The sequence below is a fragment of the Hyposmocoma kahamanoa genome, unplaced genomic scaffold, assembly GCF_003589595.1.
Source record: "Hyposmocoma kahamanoa isolate Upper Pololo Valley unplaced genomic scaffold, ASM358959v1 93, whole genome shotgun sequence".
Lineage (NCBI taxonomy): Eukaryota > Metazoa > Arthropoda > Insecta > Lepidoptera > Cosmopterigidae > Hyposmocoma > Hyposmocoma kahamanoa.
In genome coordinates this window covers 16,933,956-16,955,872 of record NW_020654810.1, presented here as the reverse complement: position 1 = coordinate 16,955,872, position 21,917 = coordinate 16,933,956, and the positions used below count along the sequence as shown (strand labels likewise).

At 35.2% G+C, this 21,917-nt stretch overlaps 2 protein-coding genes across 2 annotated transcripts; both read left to right on the top strand.

Moving 5' to 3' along the window:
• Positions 1–2,825: 2,825 nt before the first annotated feature.
• LOC113237575 (plasma alpha-L-fucosidase-like) lies at positions 2,826–8,151 on the top strand. The gene is made up of 5 exons (XM_026474140.1): positions 2,826–2,916; positions 3,358–3,788; positions 4,184–4,327; positions 6,501–6,832; positions 7,590–8,151. The coding sequence occupies exons 1-5, from the start codon at positions 2,888–2,890 to the stop codon at positions 7,686–7,688; spliced, it is 1,035 nt and encodes a 344-aa protein (XP_026329925.1). The 5' UTR covers positions 2,826–2,887; the 3' UTR covers positions 7,689–8,151.
• A 1,806-nt stretch (positions 8,152–9,957) lies between these two features.
• LOC113237468 (plasma alpha-L-fucosidase-like) lies at positions 9,958–21,442 on the top strand. Its single transcript, XM_026473955.1, has 8 exons — positions 9,958–9,978; positions 10,281–10,664; positions 11,531–11,838; positions 12,365–12,494; positions 15,223–15,686; positions 17,791–17,931; positions 19,792–20,153; positions 21,153–21,442. The coding sequence occupies exons 3-8, from the start codon at positions 11,535–11,537 to the stop codon at positions 21,261–21,263; spliced, it is 1,512 nt and encodes a 503-aa protein (XP_026329740.1). The 5' UTR covers positions 9,958–9,978; positions 10,281–10,664; positions 11,531–11,534; the 3' UTR covers positions 21,264–21,442.
• The last annotated feature ends 475 nt before the right edge of the window (positions 21,443–21,917 follow it).

Here is a 21,917-nt window from a genome sequence, read left to right as displayed (position 1 = left end):
ATATACCTTAGACATAATATGAAATAATAATCAATCGCGTGATCTGAGAACGATGGAAAAAAGTGCAACTCAAGTTGGCTCTGTCAAAGTGAGGTGATTCTATTCATTAACAAAGAAGATTACCATAATATTAATCTTAGAACTAACTCATGGTACCACGATTTCGTTTAACTAAGGTTTTCTCGATTCCACGATTCTGCTAAGGGGAACTGTATACGTTTTTACAATAATGCTCCGGCCACACAAAGGCCGCGAAAGCGTTCCGGACGCGTCGGCCGCGCGTTTCAGTATGGTAGGGTTTATATAAACTCGTACATTACAAAAAATCCCGCGCCCGGAACATAAGATTCCGGAGCATTTATTGAGATTATCGTTTCCTACGTTTAAAACTTACATTAAAAGTATTTTAATTGAAAAGTCATATTACAAAATTGAACAGTTTGTGTTAGATAAAGATGTATGGAAAAACAGCATGAGTCTAGATTCCACATAATTATGATTCAAAGTGTATTCCATGGCTTTTAAGTTTATTTGAAAAGAGCAATTCCTAGAGTTTCTTGCTTCTCAGGGAGAGCAGCGTAGTGAACGAGCAGTAGCTTAAAAAATTACGTTTTCCAGTGTAAACATTTTACTTATGGAATCATTGATGTACCAACGTGGAATAAATGATTATTTGACTTTGACTTTGACTTGATTATTAAAGTCTTTAAAGCCAGATTTGTAGTCTGTGAACTTAGCGACTCAGGAAAATTTTCAGGATGCAGGTGTTGTCTGTGTTGCAGTAGATGCTTAAGTTCAGGAGTCCGTGCGTGCATGACTTCAATTTTGAAATCGTATGAAAAGAGTAACAGGAATATTTCGTACTAATAGAATTAAAATTTTGTATGACGTTGACGTTTTGTAATTAACCGACTTCAAAAAGGGAGGAGGTTCTCAATTCGACTGTATGTTCTTTTTTTTCTTTTTTTTTTTGTTTTTTTTTTGTATGTATGTTACGCGATAACTCCGGTATTTGTGAACCGATTTTCATGATTCTTTTTTTGTTGGAAAGGGGTACTTCCATAGTGGTCCCAATTCATTTTGAAGAAAATCATCCACCCCAAAGGGTGGCTGTTCACGCATGAACATTCATTTTTATAAATAGCGCCTAACTTTAATTTAAGAGCAATTACTTTTAGCAATTATTTAGTTGATTTTGCTACTTCTCCAATTCAAGGCGTTTTTCTCTCTAAATACTTTGAATAGTGTCGTAGTGAGCACCTATTTTTATTATCTCCAGTATCAAGTCCTGTATAGTGGCGAACAAGGGGATATTTCAATGAAACTTAGCAAATAGACGTAATTCCACGTACTTTTGAGGTCGGTTTTTTTAGTACTCTGTACTGAGATTATTTACTCATTATAATCGAAATGAGAGTGTAGAAAATAAACGTATACGTGAGGGAATCTGAGCACTTCACGGCAATGGTGCTTTGCAAGTCCAGCAACATAGTTCTTTGTGGTCTGAGATTATTTCAAAATCTTCACATAAGGATTCCAATCTTTAAGTAATACCTATTTTTCAGTCACCCTTTTTCACGAAGAATGAATTTATGTATTTAATTTCGATCACTGTCGTCAATATCTAGAATATATTCTGACAAGACAAGTGGGCTAGTGTCAGTAATGGATTCCATAGTCTAAGGTAATCTTAGACTATTTTTCCATCCTTTAAGAGACAAGTAAGTAGGTATACTCTTAACAATGATGTTAGAGTCTTATCTATGGATAAGTCTTTGCGAAAAATGGCGAAAAATGAATTATTGCTTTTCCATCCTTTAAGATTATTACTGACATTAGCCCGTGTCTATTAGCGAAGACAGAGAAATCATATGTCTATGCCTATTAGTGACCGCCATTAGGGAAATAACATAATATTTCTCTTTGGGAAATAATAATAAACATCCAGTTGTAGAATTGTGTGTCTAGAATTAATTTAACATGAATTGAAAAAGAATAAAATGTTATTGATTTTAATCTCGATTTACATGAGTAACTGATTTATATTTCGCATCATGTTCGTTGAAATTTACATTGGTTACTGCTTCGTCGACGCCATATTATTCTTCAGAAAGGATTCTAGCTATTTTACACTATTAAGAGTTGTGCTGTTTATAGCATTTGCGTACCACGTATACCAGGATGCTAAGATTTTGGAGAAAGGTCATTTTAATCCAGAACCGGAGACATGTATCCCAAAGCCTTCTTATAACAATTGGATAGAGTTGAGCACACGACCCATACCCGATTGGTATCACACTGCGAGAATTGGCATTCACGTATATTGGAGTGTTCTATCTGTACCATATGAGAAAGAATCATTTTGGAAGTCTTTTTTAGACGGTATGAAGTTTGGATTTCGAGACCTTCATGTTTATTCAATAAACAACTGTCACCTGAAATCTTTAAACCTGTAACTAGTGACAATAGTTTGGCATGTGTTTTGTTTGGCTGGTATGTGTATGAGTTTAGAACAGAACACATGTTTACGCACATTCATTAGATTATAAGCTATTTTTGCCTTATCCAGCAAATTGTGAAAATAAAGTCAAAGTGAAAAAAAGGGCGCCGTCTGTCTTGTATTGGATACAAGCAACCGGCAACTAGAAGCGAATATACTATTTCCTTACAAATCAGCATTTTAATACAATCATTAGTAATAATGTTATGTATACGATGGTTGTACGATGATCTTCTGAATAGGTATGTATTATGTCATGTCATAATGACGTTATTTTCAGGTGAATGGCATGCTCTAAATGATGTAAGAGAACGCTACGGAGACCGATTTACTTATGCTACTTTGGCACCAAAGTTCAAAGCTGAATTCTTCGATCCTGATGAATGGATGTCACTCTTTAAAGAAGCTGGTGCAAAGTAGGTATAAGTTTTATACCAATAATCTTCTTCTTATCGTATCGATGGCATACACTATTATTATCGCAGCCCAGAACTTAGCCACACGACTAGTAACCAAAAGTAAGTAAGTAAAATGTCATACTGAACAGGTTCTGATATAATATGCTTGCCATCGTGGTGAAAGGGTCATCCTTTGCGCCAATGCACCAGGCCAATGCCAATGCGCCAATCACCCGTAGACATAAGTTGACAAGTCCCATGTGTTTAGATACCAGCACGAGGGCCGTTTATTGGTGGTCATACTGGCTTGTCATACTGATCGCGCATGACTTGTTCGTTGTTGTCGATAAAAAAAAATCTTTTCAACATGTACACATAGTGTTTGTAGAAATTAACTGTTGCATATAATTACTTATTATTGCATGATTGACGATGTTTTACTTTTATTAACTTTTACAGATACGTTCTTGTTACAGCGAAATCAGAGGATGGTTTCGCCCTATTCCCTTCGAAGCATTCATTTAGTTGGAACGCAGTGCAAACAGGCCCCAAACGAAATGTCATGCGCTTGTTATCGGAATCTGCAATTAAAAAAGGGCTAAGATTAGGCGTTTCATATTCTTTACATCAATGGCCTCTTGCGCTGGAGAACGAATACGGGCATGTCGATAACCATAGTACGACAATTTGGTCTGATATAAAGCAGCTTGTTAATGAATATCGAATCTCTGTGTTAAGATTTGAAGGAGACTGGGAGGCTCAACAGTTCTACGAAGCTTCTCCGGAGTTTGTAGCATGGATTTACAACAAAAGCCCAGTAAGGTTTGAGGCGGTAGTAACTGATGTTTGGGATGCGGTGCCTCCTTGTCATGAGGAGTTACTTCGTTACGGTATGATTATAAATATATTTCTATCACATGAAAAGAATAATCACGATCTTCTCATTCCTACGTTCAACGGTCAACGAATTCCCAGGTATACGAGTACTTACGAAAAAAAAAAATGTATGTATATATTACCTATATATACTATTCCTTTAATGAATGTATGTTAAATACAAAATGTTTTTTCTTGAATCCTTTCACCAGGTCTTAACGCTTCGAAATTGCTTTATTAAGATAAACATAATAACTAATGAACATTTTGGAACCGAGGCGAAAAACGGTGAACAATCACTTGAAATTAATTATACTAAAGAAATCGTAAAGTTGTTACTGCTATTTTGGGCACATTTGATATATTTTCTGTTGATGGCTGAGACTAATATTTCATATGATTATTTCAGATAAAAATATTGATGTATATAAGAAAGAGGAAGAATTGTCATTGGACATGGTATCCAAATTTTACAGGAGATCTACGCGTGCAGACGACGTTATTGGGATAGAAGAGCTTATTAAACGTTTAGTTGAATTTCTTTGTTTAGGATGTGAGTAAGCACTCGCCTACCCGCAGCACCCATTACACAATCACATGCCGATAATCCCGAGGCTACAGAGTACCATAGCTTTATTAAAGAAGTGTAACCCTCTGGACGGGGAACTAAACCAGGCCCGAACAAGCCTCTGGAAAGAGAGATACCCCACGGCATCACTCATCCTCGGAACACCTCCCTCTTCGGCATGAGCTACCTTGGCAAACTTGGAAGTCCCTAAATAGGCTTCGGACCCAAGTCGGCCGAAGCAAGGAATGCATGCATGGGTGGGATTACAGTTCGGAGAGCGCATGTCTGTGTGGTGTCTCTCCCAGACAATGGTACATCTTTTGTCCTGCCCTGCGTGTCCCCGCACCTGCACACGCGAGGACCCATACAACGCCACTGATAATGTTGTTTCAGTCGCTAAGTACTGATCCTCATGAAGTTACTTAAGTAATCAAACTCAATTGTGTGGACGCGATCCAGAAACTAGTACTTGATCTTTGATTTATATATTTGGTCTCAAAAACTCGTGATTTTCAGCAATTAAAGAGCAACAACAATGTCAAACCTTAAGTTTAAGTCGCACACTTGGTGTAATAAGTCCACATCTGCAAAATGACAAATTTTCAGGAGAAAAGTTTAAATAGGAGGGTTATAAAATTAATTTCACTTATACTGACCTAATTAGTTTCATGTAGTTCGTATTATTTTTCTGACTTTCATGTGACAAAAGCATTTTGAACGTAAGACGTATATGATATGTGGCTTTATTACTATTTTTTCTTCTATTCATTTAATTCAGGCCACGTGACCCATATAAATATAGGTACCTTAAGGACAAACAAATATACCTACAATATAGTACAATATTATAGTATAAATAACTTACACGAATTGCACATGTCGACGTGTGGCGCAATCTGGCGTCAGGTAACTGGCCGCGAAATCACCGATAGACACCCTTCGGCCAAATCTCCTCCTTCATGAAGGTCGACAGATGTTCGGCACTCTCAGCACAAACGAATTAAAATTCACGTTGTGGCGGGACTCTACCCGCTCGACACTCTGAGAGTATCTGGCTTTTAGCCTGATGTACTTACTCCACTATCTCCTCAGACTTCGTGGAATAATGTAGTAGTACCTAATTACACCAAGGGTACGAAGTTTTGTATTATCAATTTAAACAATTAAAGTAAAAAATAACCATGAGACTTGGGAAAACTATTCTCCTTTGTGCATTGGATCCTTATTGACACATAATGAACGTTTATTTATTTTAAGTTACGTTTAGTTCGTTTTAATAGTAATTAGAATAGCGCTACGTGAAATATTCAATCTTACTTTAAAAAATCATTTTGTAGCCAATTTCCTCTAGTTTGTTATAATTATTAATTAAACATTTTGAACCTACATTTGTGTGACAAACTCGGGTCACTACTCTACCAACTGAGCTTCAAATCGTATTGGTAAAGCAGTGGCCTTAGTCTCGCACACAGATGCATTTTCGAATCCTGTCAGATCGAAGGAATTTATCTTTACATTCAGTCTTTGTATTAAAATTTACATATAACAAACGCCTCACGTATAACAAACTTGTGGAGTAATTTAAAAAAATATTGAATGCCATCGTAGTAAAACGTCGTGATATTCAATAAAATCTATAACCAATTTCTTGCTCCCATGACCATTACGCAACCTCACACGTAACGTGTTGTAAGCCAAAATACATTTTTTTTGCTTATTAACTTAAATAATGTATATTTTTTATGTATATTATAGGTTTCATCTTTGAAAGCAAACATAACACTAACTCGCACCCCTCATGGAAGAATGGCATAAGTGAAGTTACGTCAAAAATGTTTATTGCTCCATTGGATACAGAAAAATACTACCCACATCCTCTCCAATTCTTGTAACTCTATCGACAATATTAGTAGATGTTACTAGAATTATTGGAGAGGACGTGAGTTATGAGTATCTCTAATGGAGCAATAAACATTTTTGACGTAACTTCACTTATGCCATTCTTCCAGGAGGGGTGCGAAATGATTTTTTTACTTTTAAATATGGAACATATAATTTGCAAAAAAGGTAAATTTAAGTTAAAAAGCAAAAAATGGTATTTTGACATACCACAACTTACGCGTGAGGTATCGATTATTTATTACAATATTTTTGCCAGATAACATTCTGATTGCCGTACCGCCAGCCCCTGATGGTACAATTCCGCTAATATTCCAAGAGAGACTATTGCAGCTGGGAGAATGGTTAAAAATTAACGACGAAGCAATTTATGGATCATACCCTTGGTCAGTGCAAACAGATTCTCTTAATGAAGAGGTAAAGTACTTCTCTAGCAAGCCCATTTTTGCCATTGGAGAAAGAATGATATACGCCGTGTTCACCAGTTGGCCGCAAAACAATGTGCTATCAATCTTTGACGCTGCATTTCTTGTGGACTATAACGATTATCGTCTCAAGTTATTGGGTGAAAACAACAAAAATGAATTATTTGTAAGTTGTACCTTTATTACTTTTTTGTTAAATAATTTGTGCCTAATCATCATGGCAATATGATGTCGTACGTTGAAACCTATACTGTCACTAAACGAAAAAGTCAACTCTCATGAAATGAACTTTAATTTTTCTGATAATAAGTTTAAATTAGAAAAAATACGATATTTTCGTTTAGTGACTGTATTAGTTGCAACGTGCGATATACCGGTTGCGTAGACATTGAAGCGCGAGCGGTAACCACGTCGTGAGTTACACGATGTTTAAAAAGTTCCTATAAATAAAATATACTCTCTCTTACTATAAAATAAGATCATAGTTTCCTGACGTGTATTTACAGAACACTGGAGAGAAAATTTCATTGAGATATCTCTGATAAAAATCCGAATGAATCTGATTTTTCGTAGTAAAAAATTAAAATTTTGGGAAACTTTGTCATTTTTATTATCGAGGGAAGTTTAATCAATAGTGTTTTGGGCTACATCGTTTACTGCCAGTATCTTCTATTCTCATTATCAATCAAAGAACTAGTTAAATTCACATTTTTTATGTCGAAATACGGCTAAACATCTATTTTGGGTCTAACTTCACTTGAAATTCTACACTGAATTAGTCTACCAGCATCTGAAAACCATGACAACTTTTTTGCAATTGCATTTAGTATGTACCCAAAGTACTATGAGCTATATTTTGTCGAAACTAACAGGTATAATTAATGTTACACTTATTTTAATATAATAATAAATTAATGTTTCAGTGGATACGACAGGAACAAGAACTCCAAATATTTCTGCCTAATAAAGTCACTGTTAAGTCTAAATACGCGTGGATTGTGAAGTTTGAGCCGAAGAAATAATTCAATAATTTATTTATTTTCTAGTTGTGAATAATACCCATTTTCTTCTAAAAGCTATGCTTCACGGGTTCTAGTTTTCAATTATTTCTTTACTTCGTAAAATACCGACTGCCGATTCTTTTCTTACTTATTCAACAAGTTATTTACGCATAAAGATTATCAAATTTGGAACTAAGTCCCAATGCGTAAAAGTATTTAAACTAGTTGTTTGCACTATACAGATGGCACGCGCGTTACCTAGACGGTTCACTCTTTTGTGCCAATGTACTCTATTCTAAAAAAAGATGAAGCAATAAGACGAAACGGAGCAAATAATATTTCGCCAACTATACTTACCTACATACCGCACCATCCTTCCCCGCTTCGTCTCGCGATCTCTTGTACGATGCGCACGTGTTGTGTCGCCGCGCGCCATTTCAACGCACCATGTGGCCAATCGTTCCGATTATATGTAATACAACGCAGCGTCGCAACGCAACGTCGTCGCAACGCCGACGCAACGCCTGTGTGGCATCGCTCGAAAGCGGAGCCACAAGAAGAGTTTCTACCAATTTATTTCTTTATTTCAACTTAACGGTATACGAGCTTCAAAGAGACTATTATAGATGATCTCTAATTTACGTACGTTTAAATTTTATATAAGATTAGCTTTAATTAGAATTACGGTTTTAGTTTTATTTTGGTTTTAAGATTAATAAAGTTTTCAAACACCACGAATTGCTATTAATGATTATAACTTGGATGCTGATAAACAATAATGTGCCAACCAACATAATCAATACCAAATACCATACGCCGCGCCGTCGATAATTTTACGAGATGGCAAGAAGGCAACTAAAGTTTTTGTTTTGGAACAAACTATCTATAAACTATATTTAGGTGCCATTTTCGTAAAACTGAGATCATGTTGGTTGATAAATGAGCACTGAGAACAAAGTTGCTTATCAGCATCCACTTGAAATATATCACAAGATCAACTGGATTAGGTATTAAACGGGTTATAATTTTTAAAATTAAAATTCGCTTATAGAGGGCGTCTCGCGGCTATGGGACACGCAAGAAAATTACTTTATATATTGTAAATAGGATATTTTGCTTCATGGAGATATTATGTATTTTTATAAGTAAGTATTACTTTACTTTGCTTTACAGACTTAAAAAGTTGCTAACCTCATCCGTGAATCGAACAGATAAAAAAAATCGTGTATTTTCATGATGCTGATCGAAAGGGTCAATTTTATTAATAAATTTCTTACAAGTAACATAGTGTCTTAAATCAAAAGAACACTATTAAATTTCATATTTTAAAATAATGTCCTCTCTGAATCAAAATATCCTATCTACAATAATTCATTCCCCGTGTCTAACCGCCGTGTGACGCTCCGTACTTTACAATTTTTTCCAGAATATTTCCTTTCAGTATTAAAATGGTATTAAATAAAGTAATAATGATACAAAAAATGCATTACTATTGAGGCTATTTTCAATTCAAATTTTTCAATTTCAATAATTCTAATTAATTTTTTTATTGAATTGATATTCAATTCATTTTTGTGAAATTATTCCACTAGTATGTTAGAATTATTAATACAAAGATCGAACATTTAGATAAAATTCCTTCAATCCGGCCGGATTCGAACCGACGTCTTCTAGCAAACCGTGTCAGACGCTATGCCAACTAAGCCACGGAACTGTGCTGTTGTCAGATCTTTGTATTTGGTTTTCAAATACTTTTTAGCCGTAGCGCCATCTATGAGAAATCCATGAAAGTATTTTGTCACCCAGTTAGATACCTTTACAGCTACCAGCCGAGGCTAGAGATGTCGCTATTAACTCAAATTAAATTTTTAATGCTAGGAGACGGTTTTGCTAGGGACATCAGTTCGAATCCGGTCAGATCGAAGGATTTTTTTTCCAAAGCCCGCAATATATGTTGGCCGAGTCTAGGCCAACGCGATCGTAGACAAATTGGTACACTACAACTTGAAAATATCTTGATTTGTACTGAACGTCATTTTCGTCTATTGTCACGACTCACGCTAACCGAGTAATGACGGGCGGATAGACGTGTGTACACCATTGGCCGAGACCAGGCGAGCGCCTATGATTTGTGCACAAAATCCGACACCGTTTCGAAGTGAGTAGTCGCGAGCGACAGCGAGTCGTGACAAGCCACGCCAAGTGAGCCATATTTTACCACATACATACATAGTTATACATAGTATACATAGTTAACGCTTGCCTTCTCTCCGCTAGCTAGGCAAGTGGCACCGAACGAAGGCAAGGCAAGGTAAATAGGCTGTCTACACGTTGGTATTGGCCTTCACTCGCCTAGCCTCGGCCAACATGTATTGCGGGTTTAAGTGTTCGATAGATAGAGATAAGTCAATTTTTTTTCTATAGTATCACTGTGAACAATACTGAAGGAAATAATTATTTTATATTTGGATACTATTTTCATGTATAAACTACATTTAATTATTAATTTTTTGCATTAAATTTAGCAATTTCTATTTGGACACTATTTTCATTAAGAATATTTTTCATTGGTAAGGTAATATTGTGGAAAAAAATGTAATTTGGGTTACATAGATACACCACATTTGCGCTGATATCCTCAATTAACAATAACTGGTCGGAACCAGCTTTATGTACTTGAAATTATTTGATGTTAAGAAAGCATGCATTACATAGTTACACAGCAAAAAAATTCGAAATTTTGAATTCCTTTAAATGTTTCTTCCCATCATGAAAGTCTTGTTAAGAATGTCTGTTTTATGTTATTATAAACAACCTGCATTAAATATTTTTCCTTTCTTCTACAATAAGGATGTTTATATACTTTAAAACAATGGGATGGGCCTATGTGATTGCATGTTTATTGTTATGTTACCGTTATTGGTTATTGTTGAGATAGAGACCAGGTGAAGTCTTGTGTGTTATATCAACGGTAGCTGCTGCTTTTCTTGATCATTGGTAAGTTATTTTATTATCAAAGAACCTGTTGGTACCCAATAGCGCGTAATTAAATCTAAGATCTCATTACTAAAGCCATCGTGTAATCATTAAATATTAAGTTAATAGTATCAAGGGTGTCTTCAATTTGAATTTTGTGTACATTTCATATTTAAATGTAAACATAAAATCGCCTTTCCATCAAAAGTGTCCCCAGGTAAGGTATCCAAAAAATCCACAAAATATACACCTTCTAAGTCTTCCTACCTTTTGTATTTCATACCCCATTAGTGAATTACAATGTTTATAAATCTTATAAACCTTTTAGATCACTAATAATGTCCTCATACAATATTTGACGTTATAACATTTTAAAGAACCCCCGACACAAAAGAGTGTACTTCATAATGAGTACGGTGCTAATAATTTACATGGCCAAGACGCTATTTGTTTATTTTTTGCATCAACATTTAGAAGATTGAAATTAGGTTTTTCGAAATTCTGTTCAACTGGCCATTAATACAGCTCAATACTGGAAAGCCTAAGCCTATTGAGTTATATACACCGTTGGAATCAGAAACATTAGCTGATACAGACTACTGATTACATTATATATAATCAATAATGACGTAAAGTGTCGCTTATCCCATTTTGCCTTTCAAGCGTCGAGCTGATTCTAGGTAAAACTTTCTAATGTCTTGATTGACGAACTCGAAAATAAAAAAGTGAAGTAAGTGTGAGTCATAAGTAAGATCATTGGTCCATGGTAAGACTAAAACATTCACCGCGCTGGGTATCTGATATAGACATTGCTAAAGATAATTCTATTCAATTAAAATGCGTGCTAATATTTGTACATAATAGATACATAATAATTTTATTTTTAGTATCATGAGGGCGATACTTTGGTGCATCTTTCACATATCAATTTACGCAAATGAAGAAATTAACACAAAATGGACAGAGTTTAAATCAACGGCCAGGGAGTTAAAATCAAATGTGACAGAGCTTCAATTGAATGCAACAGAACTAAACAACAGGCCGAAGTATATAGCAGAACCAGATTGGGATAAATTAGATTTGCGACCCATTCCTATGTGGTATGATGATGCAAAAATAGGCATTTTTATTCATTGGGGAGTGTATTCTGTGCCAGGTTTTAAAAGCGAATGGTTCTGGTATTTTATGCGCATAGGTAATAAGTTGGTCCGTGTGATTAAACGTTCAGATACATCTACTTGTTTGTTTCTTAGGTGAAGAACAAAATTTGTCAGTAGAATTTGGCTGCAATACATCGTGTTAAGTTAAACGACGTTGAAAGTGCAAAATCTCGACATTTTGTTACTTGCCGCAAACGAGCAAAGTTGCTCCTAACAGTCGTTCAAACTTCTTCCTAACCTAGAAAACAAGCGATTAGGTTTAACGATATTATATAATTTTAACGACAATTTATCGACCTTTTTTCATGTATATTTTTTATAAGAATGCATATGTGAGTACAGTCAAGAGCACGTCAAGCTTGACACTTTGTGCATTGGACCATTCTAATCATAAGAGGCATAGAGTTGGATTTAAATCTTAAGTGTCAAGCTTGAAGTGATCTTGATCCTATACTTGTCCAATTTTCAAAGCAACTGTTGTCTAATTTTGTAATATAGGTACTTTATTTTTCATTAAGGAATTGGTATCTAAAAATCTAACGTGTAATTTTTCTATATTAGGTGACCAGTCGATAAAGGAATTTATGACTACGAATAATTACGAGTCTTACTTTGATTTCGTCCCGATGTTCACTGCCGAAAAGTTTGATCCTGATAAATGGGCAGAGCTTTTTGCCAATTCCGGAGCAAAGTTAGTGTTACTTGTTATGCTTATTTCAACACTATTGTACTTCCCGATTAAGAACATGTGACGTTATAATATCATGTGACGGGGCGAATAAGTCGTGCGCCTGATGGTAAGCTACACGCCTATCCATTACAGTTGCAGTGCCACTCATCTTTAAATCGCAAAGATCTGAGGGGTACTGCCACTGTGCCCGTCACCCTGAGACATAAGTTGACAAGTCCCATGTGCCTGTAATGTCGCCAGCACCCGTACCTACACTTCATAACCGAAACGCAGTAATGCTCACATTACTATGGGTGAGGTGGCAGTACTTCCCTGGACGCTCTCTTTCACAAGGAGCTCTACTGCTACTATATACTATACTATCCTGGTAAAGACCGCACCTTTGGTTTAACAAGCTCACATCTTCAAGATGACAACTTTTCAGGAAAGAGATTAAAGATTCTACGTGGATTCTATGAACGAAATAAGTCGATAACTTTTATGTAGGATCGTAAAAAATTTCACATCTACTTAATTTGTTTCAAGTATTTCGTATATTTGATGACTTTCATGTGATAAAATCACATTATACCAAGGTTATGATATACTTTGCCTTTTCCCAACTCTACTAATTGGCCTCTACGCCTCTACCCAATAGTACTTACTATATTTAAGTTGACGCGTTGCTACATTAAAGGTTTACTACCCACAACTCGCTGGTTCATATCAACCAGTGTCGCTTAAGGGCTAGATCATATTATTTTTATTATAAATAAACAAAAGAATTTCACAAAAAAAGAGATCAACAAACCAAAGGACTCAGATTGCAAACAAAACTTACGGGAGTGGGTATTATAGTCTTCAACTTTGCTAATAGTATTGTTTTGTAATATTTATTTTGTTGAAAAATAATAAAAAAATAAATATCATGATGATTTTAGTACCATGGTTGTTATATGTTTTTTGGTAAAAATACTTCTATGTTAATGTTATAATTATTATTCATAATTCATAATTCATAATTCATTTAATCATTGCATGTGGTTTCACTGAGGTGTTAACAATTAAAATATTACAACACATGAACCCTGTAAGGGCACTAATGATTTTACCTTAATTACACTGCATGCTGTGTCATTCAATAATTCTATTCCTATACGCTAAATATAATATAAAAATCCAAATCTCAATAATTAAAATCATAAATGGTACAAATATAGTAAACTTAATTTGTTATATAATGCAATTCATAATTCATTCATTAATTTGATAAAACAATGAAAATATAAAAAGTGAATAATCTTAACGCATGTCTTAAATTATTATTATGTCAAAAACGTGCTAAAGAACAATTAATGATTTGTTAATAAGGAGTTGATAATGGAAGTCAGTCGTTATTAAAATATTATGTCATGCCATGTCAAATTGTAGTTTTTGTTTAAGTAGTCATTGAAAAATCATTCAAATTTTGATCATTCAAAAATTCATAAATTGTATAATAGGTTTTTTGTATTAGCAAATGTTTTAGTTTTTTTATAAAGGATGCTGTGTTTCGTTCTATTTTGATATTTTCCGGTATTTTGTTAAATATTTTAATTGACATAGCTAGGGGGCCGGATCCATACATTTCCATTTTGGATTTTGGCAAGATCAGTCTATTAGGGTATCTTGTGGGGAAGCGACGTTGTTGATCTCCCTCCCTTGTGTAAAAACTTGGATATCTTCTGACAAATTTGGCGGTTTCCAGGATATATATAGATGGCAGAGTTAGAATTTCTAAGCTCTTAAAATACGGTTTACAGCTATCGGTATTCTTTAAATGTTTTATAATTCTTATACATTTTTTCTGTAAAATTAATAATGAATCTACTTGTGAACTGTTCCCCCATACAATTACTCCATAGCTTAGCCATGCATAAGCATAAGCGTAATATGCTGTTATGGCGGTTTTTTCATTTGTGGATTTTTTAAGTTCCCAGAGTGCGTATGTAAATCTAGATAATTTCAGTGCTATCTTTTCTACATGGGCCTTCCAATTTATATTTGTATCTATGTCTATCCCTAACAACGTAAAATTATTGACACTTTCTATATTGATGTCTTTGTAGGTGAAGTCGATAGTCAATGGTGCTTTTTGGTACGGTCTGAACTGTATTATTTTTGTTTTTGAAAAATTTATTTCTAAATTATGGTCATTTAGCCAATTTACGACATCATCTAGTGCTAACATAACATGTGCTAGTATTAACACATTTAAACCCAATAGAAAGCCTAACAAGCCTTTTAAATCCAATACAAAGATCAGCAACAAGCACAGAGAAATACGTTCTGACTTGGTCTGAACTCCGTTGGCAAAAGCGGTAACCGCGGTGTGGCAACAGACGCTCAGACAATCAGATTGAAGGAGAATTTTTATTTCGACTCATCCGTAGAACAAAGATCTATGTGCAAGACTACTTGTCCTCAGAACATAGTACATTTCGTTCATTCTTCTTCGCTGTGGATGTCAGATCGACCGTTGTTCGATTTTATATTTCCGAAACGAGATAAAAATTCTCAAAACACGTTTACACAGGCCTTAGTTTGAATAACGGAATTATGTATTTATCCTCTTTTCGCTGTATAATCATATTGGACATTGTTCTTCGGATGAGTCGATTTATACAATTAAAGTAGAGCGCCAGGTTTTTTTTTAAAACCCCCATGCAATTATTTTCAATGTTCAGATAATTTTACTCTGGCATTTCAGATACGTTGTCATCACTTCTAAGCATCACGACGGCTTCACCTTGTTTCCATCTGGGCGGTCTAACTGGAATTCAGTAGATATTGGGCCCAAAATAGATATTCTTGACGCTGTTTCTAAGTCAGTAAGGAAATATAACCTAAAATTTGGTGTGTATTACTCTTTAACAGAATGGTTCAATAAATTGTTGAAGAATGATAGAAAGAAACAATACAAAACCACTGTTTACACAGACAGTATAGTTTGGCCAGATATACAATACATAGTGAATACCTATAAACCATCAGTGCTATGGTCCGATGGAGACTGGGATGGAAGTGACGTTTACTGGAAATCGAGGGAGCTCTTAACTTGGCTCTATAACGATAGTCCTGTTAAAGATGAGATTGTGGTCAATGATAGATGGGGAAACAACACCAACTGCCAACATGGAGACTTCTTGAATTGTGAAGATAGATATAATCCGGGTAAGACGGCGCTACGCACCCTTTGTATATAATGGGGGAAAAAACGCCGTGTCTCGAATTTCTTGACTCGAAACGCTTTAGAAGTTTTTTGAATGATTTACTTGATAACCAAATTTCTTTATTTTTGAATAGAAAACGGTTAACTGCTCAGCACTGCTGCGCCTCACATAAAAACAAAGCACCTTGTTAAAATATTATTAGCTTACGAAATAATATGAATAAAGTGAGGGTATTTAACATTTTTTTAAATCTTTAATTTGTTCATAGAACTTCTCCAGCTTTTTGAAAACGATTCGTGATATTTTGAGTATTTTTGTATGGCTAATTCACACACCGGAGAAAGTGAGAATATAAAATAGTCAAAGAGTAGCAATCATTTATTCCATAGATAAAATAAATGTACACTTAATTTTTAGCTTTAACTCGTTCGCTCTGCTGACTTCCTGGAGAAGAAGGAGAAAGAAACTCTAGGGATTGCTCTTTTCAATTGAATTTAAATACTATGGAATAATAAATAAATACACTTTGAATCAAATTTGTATGGAATCTTCGATTCAAGTCGTCTTTCCATCATACATCTTTATCTAATACGTAGTTTTCAATTTTGTGATATAACTTTCGAATTCAAATATTTGTAATGTAAGTTTTAAATGCACGAAATGATAATCTTAATATATGCTCTGGAATCTTATTGTAAAAACGTATACAGTTCCCCATAAAATAATCGTTTAAACAAAATCGTGATATCATGAGTTTGGACTTAGTTCTAAGGTTAATGGACATTTTCTTTCTTAATGAAATTGTGTACATTTTCACGGGCATACAAAATATTTGAGTAAATGTACTATGTCGCCTGTAATGATACCAGTCTCCTTAGAGTCCCCGCACACTACAGACTTTCTATCGACCGATAGTTTAGGGTCGGGTAATAAGTATGAATATGTACGCAAGTACGCACATTATAACCCGATTGCCTTCAAACTTTTCTATCGGCCGACTGCTAATCAGTATGGCGCTCGTCGAATAGCGTACATTTGCCGATCATCTAGTCGGCCGACTCGGGCGATAGATTCACTTGATTTTATTTTTATTTTTGTTTTATTTTTTTTATTTTTTAAAACTTCACACGGAGCGACAGTGCAGGGAGGTCGTGTTATGATGGCAATTGACAAGTTCATTGAAGCTGGTTATACTCATTCGGTAATAGGCAAAAAATTGTTTTGGGAAGTCTAATGATTTGGATAGCAACACGTAAAATTTTCCTCGTAATCTACCACTGTAGATGGGATGCACCCAATTCTCTCGGTTTCTTTTCTGTATCCTTTTCCTCCGTTGTATAAAAGCAATAATAACATTTCTAGACAATTTCATTTTCCTTACGCAACCGTGCCCTTCAAGAGCAGCTTATCAACTAGCAAATTTTTTCCAGAGAAATCGGCCGACAGTGTGCTAGTTTGCGCGCTCACCAGACTGTTTAGTCGGCCCAGTGTGCGCACTAGCAGCCCAACCCGACTAAACTATTGGCCGATTAAAAGTCTACGGTCTGCGTGGGCTCTTAAAGTTTTCTTTGAGAAAAACCCGAGAACCTAAACGATAAACAGAACGAATCGCTCGTTTTTGCAATACAAATATGGATTGTATATCTGCCGCTTATATTTAAATAAAATTTTGTTAGTCACATTTAAATTTAAATAAATAAAAGTTAGACATACAGTAGCCATTAAATTAATATGTTTTAACACGTTGATCATGAATTTAAATTATTTTCGGACTTTGACAAATGTTCGTATCAATAGATAACATTGTATGGGTAAATGGCGCTAATCCTAAACAAAATAAAAGAATAGCCGGCACTATCCATAAAAATCTGTGCATTAAGCGCCATCTAGTTGATTGGTTTGTTATTAACAAATTGCGGCTTGTCAATGTAAAACAAATTAGTTACACAAAAATAGGTATTTGTTTACTCGTCGCTACACCTGTTGTACCAACAGGTAGTAAATACCCGGCTACGCTATCTGGTATCCCGATTATGGTAGTAGATTTTATTGTTGATATTTCCACATATTACTGAAATAAACTTTTTTAATTTATTTCATTACAGGATACTTATTAAATCACAAATGGGAGAATGCTTTTACTTTAGATAAAGAATCTTGGGGCTTTAGGGCTGAAATTGGACCTGAACAAATTATGACCTTCGAAGAGTTGCTGGCGAAGGTTGTGTCCACGGTGAGCTGTGGAGGTAAGACCACTAAAGCAACTCAATTATAAGTTCATTACTTTTCAACCTTCAGTTTATTACGAAATTATAAAGGACTAAATTACCGGCCTAAATTCCGTAAGTACAAATAGAAAATGGCAGTAACGTTCGTCCGTGCGAAGTTGCCGACGAACAATATTATTCATAGTAGGTAGGTAATTCCTTTCCTCCGGGAATTTATAATCACGGTACCGGGACTTATAGACTTATTCCCAGTTGTCACCACTGACTTTCTTCTGGCGACATCAAAACTGTAATAAAATAAAATTCGAGTTTAATAATAAAAGTATAGATATTATTAAAAAAATTAGTCTTAAACATCAGATATTTCCAATACCATACAATAATTAAAATTCACATAAATAATCACATCATTTACAATTATTCCGAAAGTCTGGACACTATAAATATAAAACAACACTTAAAATAAAGAACTGCAAAATTAGATAATTAAACTTGAACATTTTGCATTTTTTTATTTTAACTATGAATTGTTTTCTATTTATAGTGTCCAGACTTTCTGAATAATTGTAAATGATCTGATTATTTATGTGATTTATAATTATGGCAACAACTGACATTTTTTCCCGTTTGTCACCACCTGGGAACCATTGGAATTTTTTTCCCATTTGTCGCCAGTAGAAATCACCATTGTCAACAACTGAGATTTTTTATCCCATTTGTTACCACCTGGTAACATATGGGATTTTTTTCCCGTTTGTTACTAGTGGGAACAAAGCCAGTGGTGAGAACTGGGAATAAGCCGACTTATTGCACCTAACCAGTATTGGAATTTCCCGGTATTTCCGGAACCGGGAATTCCCGGAAGCAACCCCAACTGAGATGACTTAAAATTACCAGACTTAAAGCCATTCTACGTACGAATTTAGTCGATAACTTTTTATGCTGAAATATGATATATTTACATTTGGTTTTGAGATATTTTCATTTATTATACATTGTTTCAAGATTTATATATATATACATATACACACACACATATATATATATATATATATATACACACACATAACATAATGCTTTTGGTGTTTATTACACCAAGCGCACGAATTTTCCAAATTAATATTGTAAATGCGAAAGTAACTTCGTTACGTTTTCACGCCTAAAAAGCTTAACCAAATTTTATGAATTTTGGTATAGAGAATAATATAAATAGATGGGACCAAGGAGAAGGACACAGTCTTTGTCACAAAAATAAATCTTAAAGGGGAAGAAATAGGGAATGAAAATTTGTATGGAAAACCGTTTCCGTCCCCGTCGTTTCTACCATCGCACCTCCCGCCAAAGGAGTAGGTCCATCCCCACATCTTAGATGCCTGGAATTGTAAGACAACACGGGCATCTCGTTCGTTCCTTCCTCGAACCTGCAAGATGTGGAATGATCTTCCTCCTCAAGTGTTCCCTTTGCGCTATGACATGGGGTTCTTCAAAAAGCGTGTTTACTGGGCTCTCAAAGGCTGGCAACGCATAGGCAGTTCATCTGATGTTGCAAATGTCCACCTCCCATCAAGTGGCTTGTCGGCTCGTTTGCCTCCTTCTTTACATAAAAAAACCAATAAAACCATGCACGACTTGTTCGTCCCGTCACTTAATATTATAAAAAAAAAGAAAAATTTTTTACAGCAGGCTACTCGAATTACTAACGACAACACAGACAAACACACACACACACACACAAACACACACACACACACACACAGTAACATATATAACAGGTAACAGCTAGTAACATATATAATCTATCCTATAGTGAGCGTGACAATGGTGTCGATTGACTACATTCCTATTTCTATGACTAAATTAATTTTATTTTTTTCTAAGGAAACTTACTGATCAATGTTGGACCAAGCAAGGAAGGGATTATAGCACCAATATTTCAAGAGCGACTTTTGCAATTGGGCGACTGGCTGAAAATTAATGGTGAAGCAATTTATAAAACGACACCTTGGGAATCCCAACAAGACACTCTCAATGCTGATGCTTGGTATACCTGTATAGATAGAGCACGAAAACATTACAGAAACCCGAATCTGGAACCAAAATCAGATATCCACATAGTTTTCACAATTTTCTTAAAATGGCCAGAGGATGACAAACTGAAACTCACTGGCTTGTCGAGATTAATGATTTCTGGAAAGTATAGAGTAGAATTGTTGAAACGCGATGGTCGTATTCAAGTTAAAGTAAGTGCATCCTCTCTAAATAAAGCTTCGTTTTCACCAGGGAACAACGAGCGGACAATACTTTTTATAATATATAAAGTGAAGTGGACCTCCATCTCACCCGGTGTTAAGTGACGATGAGGTAGACGATGGCGTATGCACACCTAAATAATGCCTATATACTATCGATCGTTCAGGAAATAAGTCGTCAGGCAGGAAATTACACTCCAAAGCCATTCGCCATATAAACATGGAACCGTAACGCTTCGTGCGATCCCAGCCTACGCATGACCCCCAGTGATGGAACGGGGTAGGCGGAATTAAATCTTGCAATTCCATCGCACACTCTCCGTGTTGGACAACTTTTGCTTCATGATGCGCAACTAACAAAACTGACTTTTAATTCCCTGGAGAAAACAAGGCTTTTTAACGTTTTAGTTATTATATGATATTTACAAGTTTATTAATATGCGACACCAATTAAACCTCAATGCCAACTAAGCATTAAAAATGTCCCGCAATAATAAAATAATTCTTAGGGTCCAGTGGTTCAATGAGATTAGTAGCAGTAGAGTTGGGAAAGAGTTCATCCAGGGAAACACGACCACCTTACCTATTTCTGGTGCCAAGCAGTAATGTGAGCATTACTGCGTTCCCGTTTCAAAGGGTAAGAGATGCTGATGAAATTACAGGCACATGGGACTTGTCAACTTATGTCTCAGAGTGAAGGGCGCTGTGGCAGGCCCATAATATCCCTCCTTGCCCATATTATTCCTCCCGTTACTTGGAATGACAAAAAAAGAAACTCAAAGAAACTTTTCGAGCAATTAATGTTCAATCAAACGGCATTCTATCTCAAGTAGGGAACCCTTTTAAACCTCTCTCCTGGGAAATTGACATTTTGCAGATGTAGCCTTATTACCTACACCAAGGGTACAAATTTGCCTGACGATTCGTTACGCAAAAATATACTACATTGTGCTAGATTTTATATAATATGATTTGTATTTTTATGTACAGTACCAGATTTCTGATGACTTGCCCGACATAGTGGTGGAAATCAAACTCCCAGAATTGGACAATTCAACAAGTAAATACGGCTGGGTGTTGAAAATTGAGAGATTAGAATAAGACTGAACAACCACGTTCAACAGCAAGCCACAATTACATAAGCCTATAATGTTTCACTGCAATATCCATTTTTAAAAATGGAGGATCAACTGGGAACACTGTTGTCCAAAGATTACTTTAAGTAATTGTTTTTCGTAACTTTTCATTTCACTGCTTCAATGGCGTATTTGCAATAAAACATTTTCTTACTCAGATTGTGTTATTTTTATGTAAGAAAGTTTCCCAAATAAAGAAAAACAAAATAAATATTTGGCAGATAAGTCATCTTTATTTCGTCGAAATCGTCATATTGATTAATCTCTGTAGTTAATTCGTAAGGCAGATTTGCCTGAGAAGAATGAGCTCGAAACTCTTGGGTTGCTCTTTGCAAGTAAACCTTAGTACAAAGTCATCGTTTTCAATACCTGCGAGAGTTAAACGGGTCACTATCACGGATTTTCAAGTTTGTAGAAGCTCTATAATAATAAATAAATAAAAATAAAATAAAAATGGTGATGTACTTTAAGTTAAGCCTATGTTACAATTCAGGGTTCGAAACTTAAGTAAATCATTACAAATACATATCCAATGTAATTGATTTTACATAACATTGCTTTAAGTGTACTTTAGGTGTTTATAGTAAATGTGTGTGTGTGTGTGTGTGTGTGTGTGTGT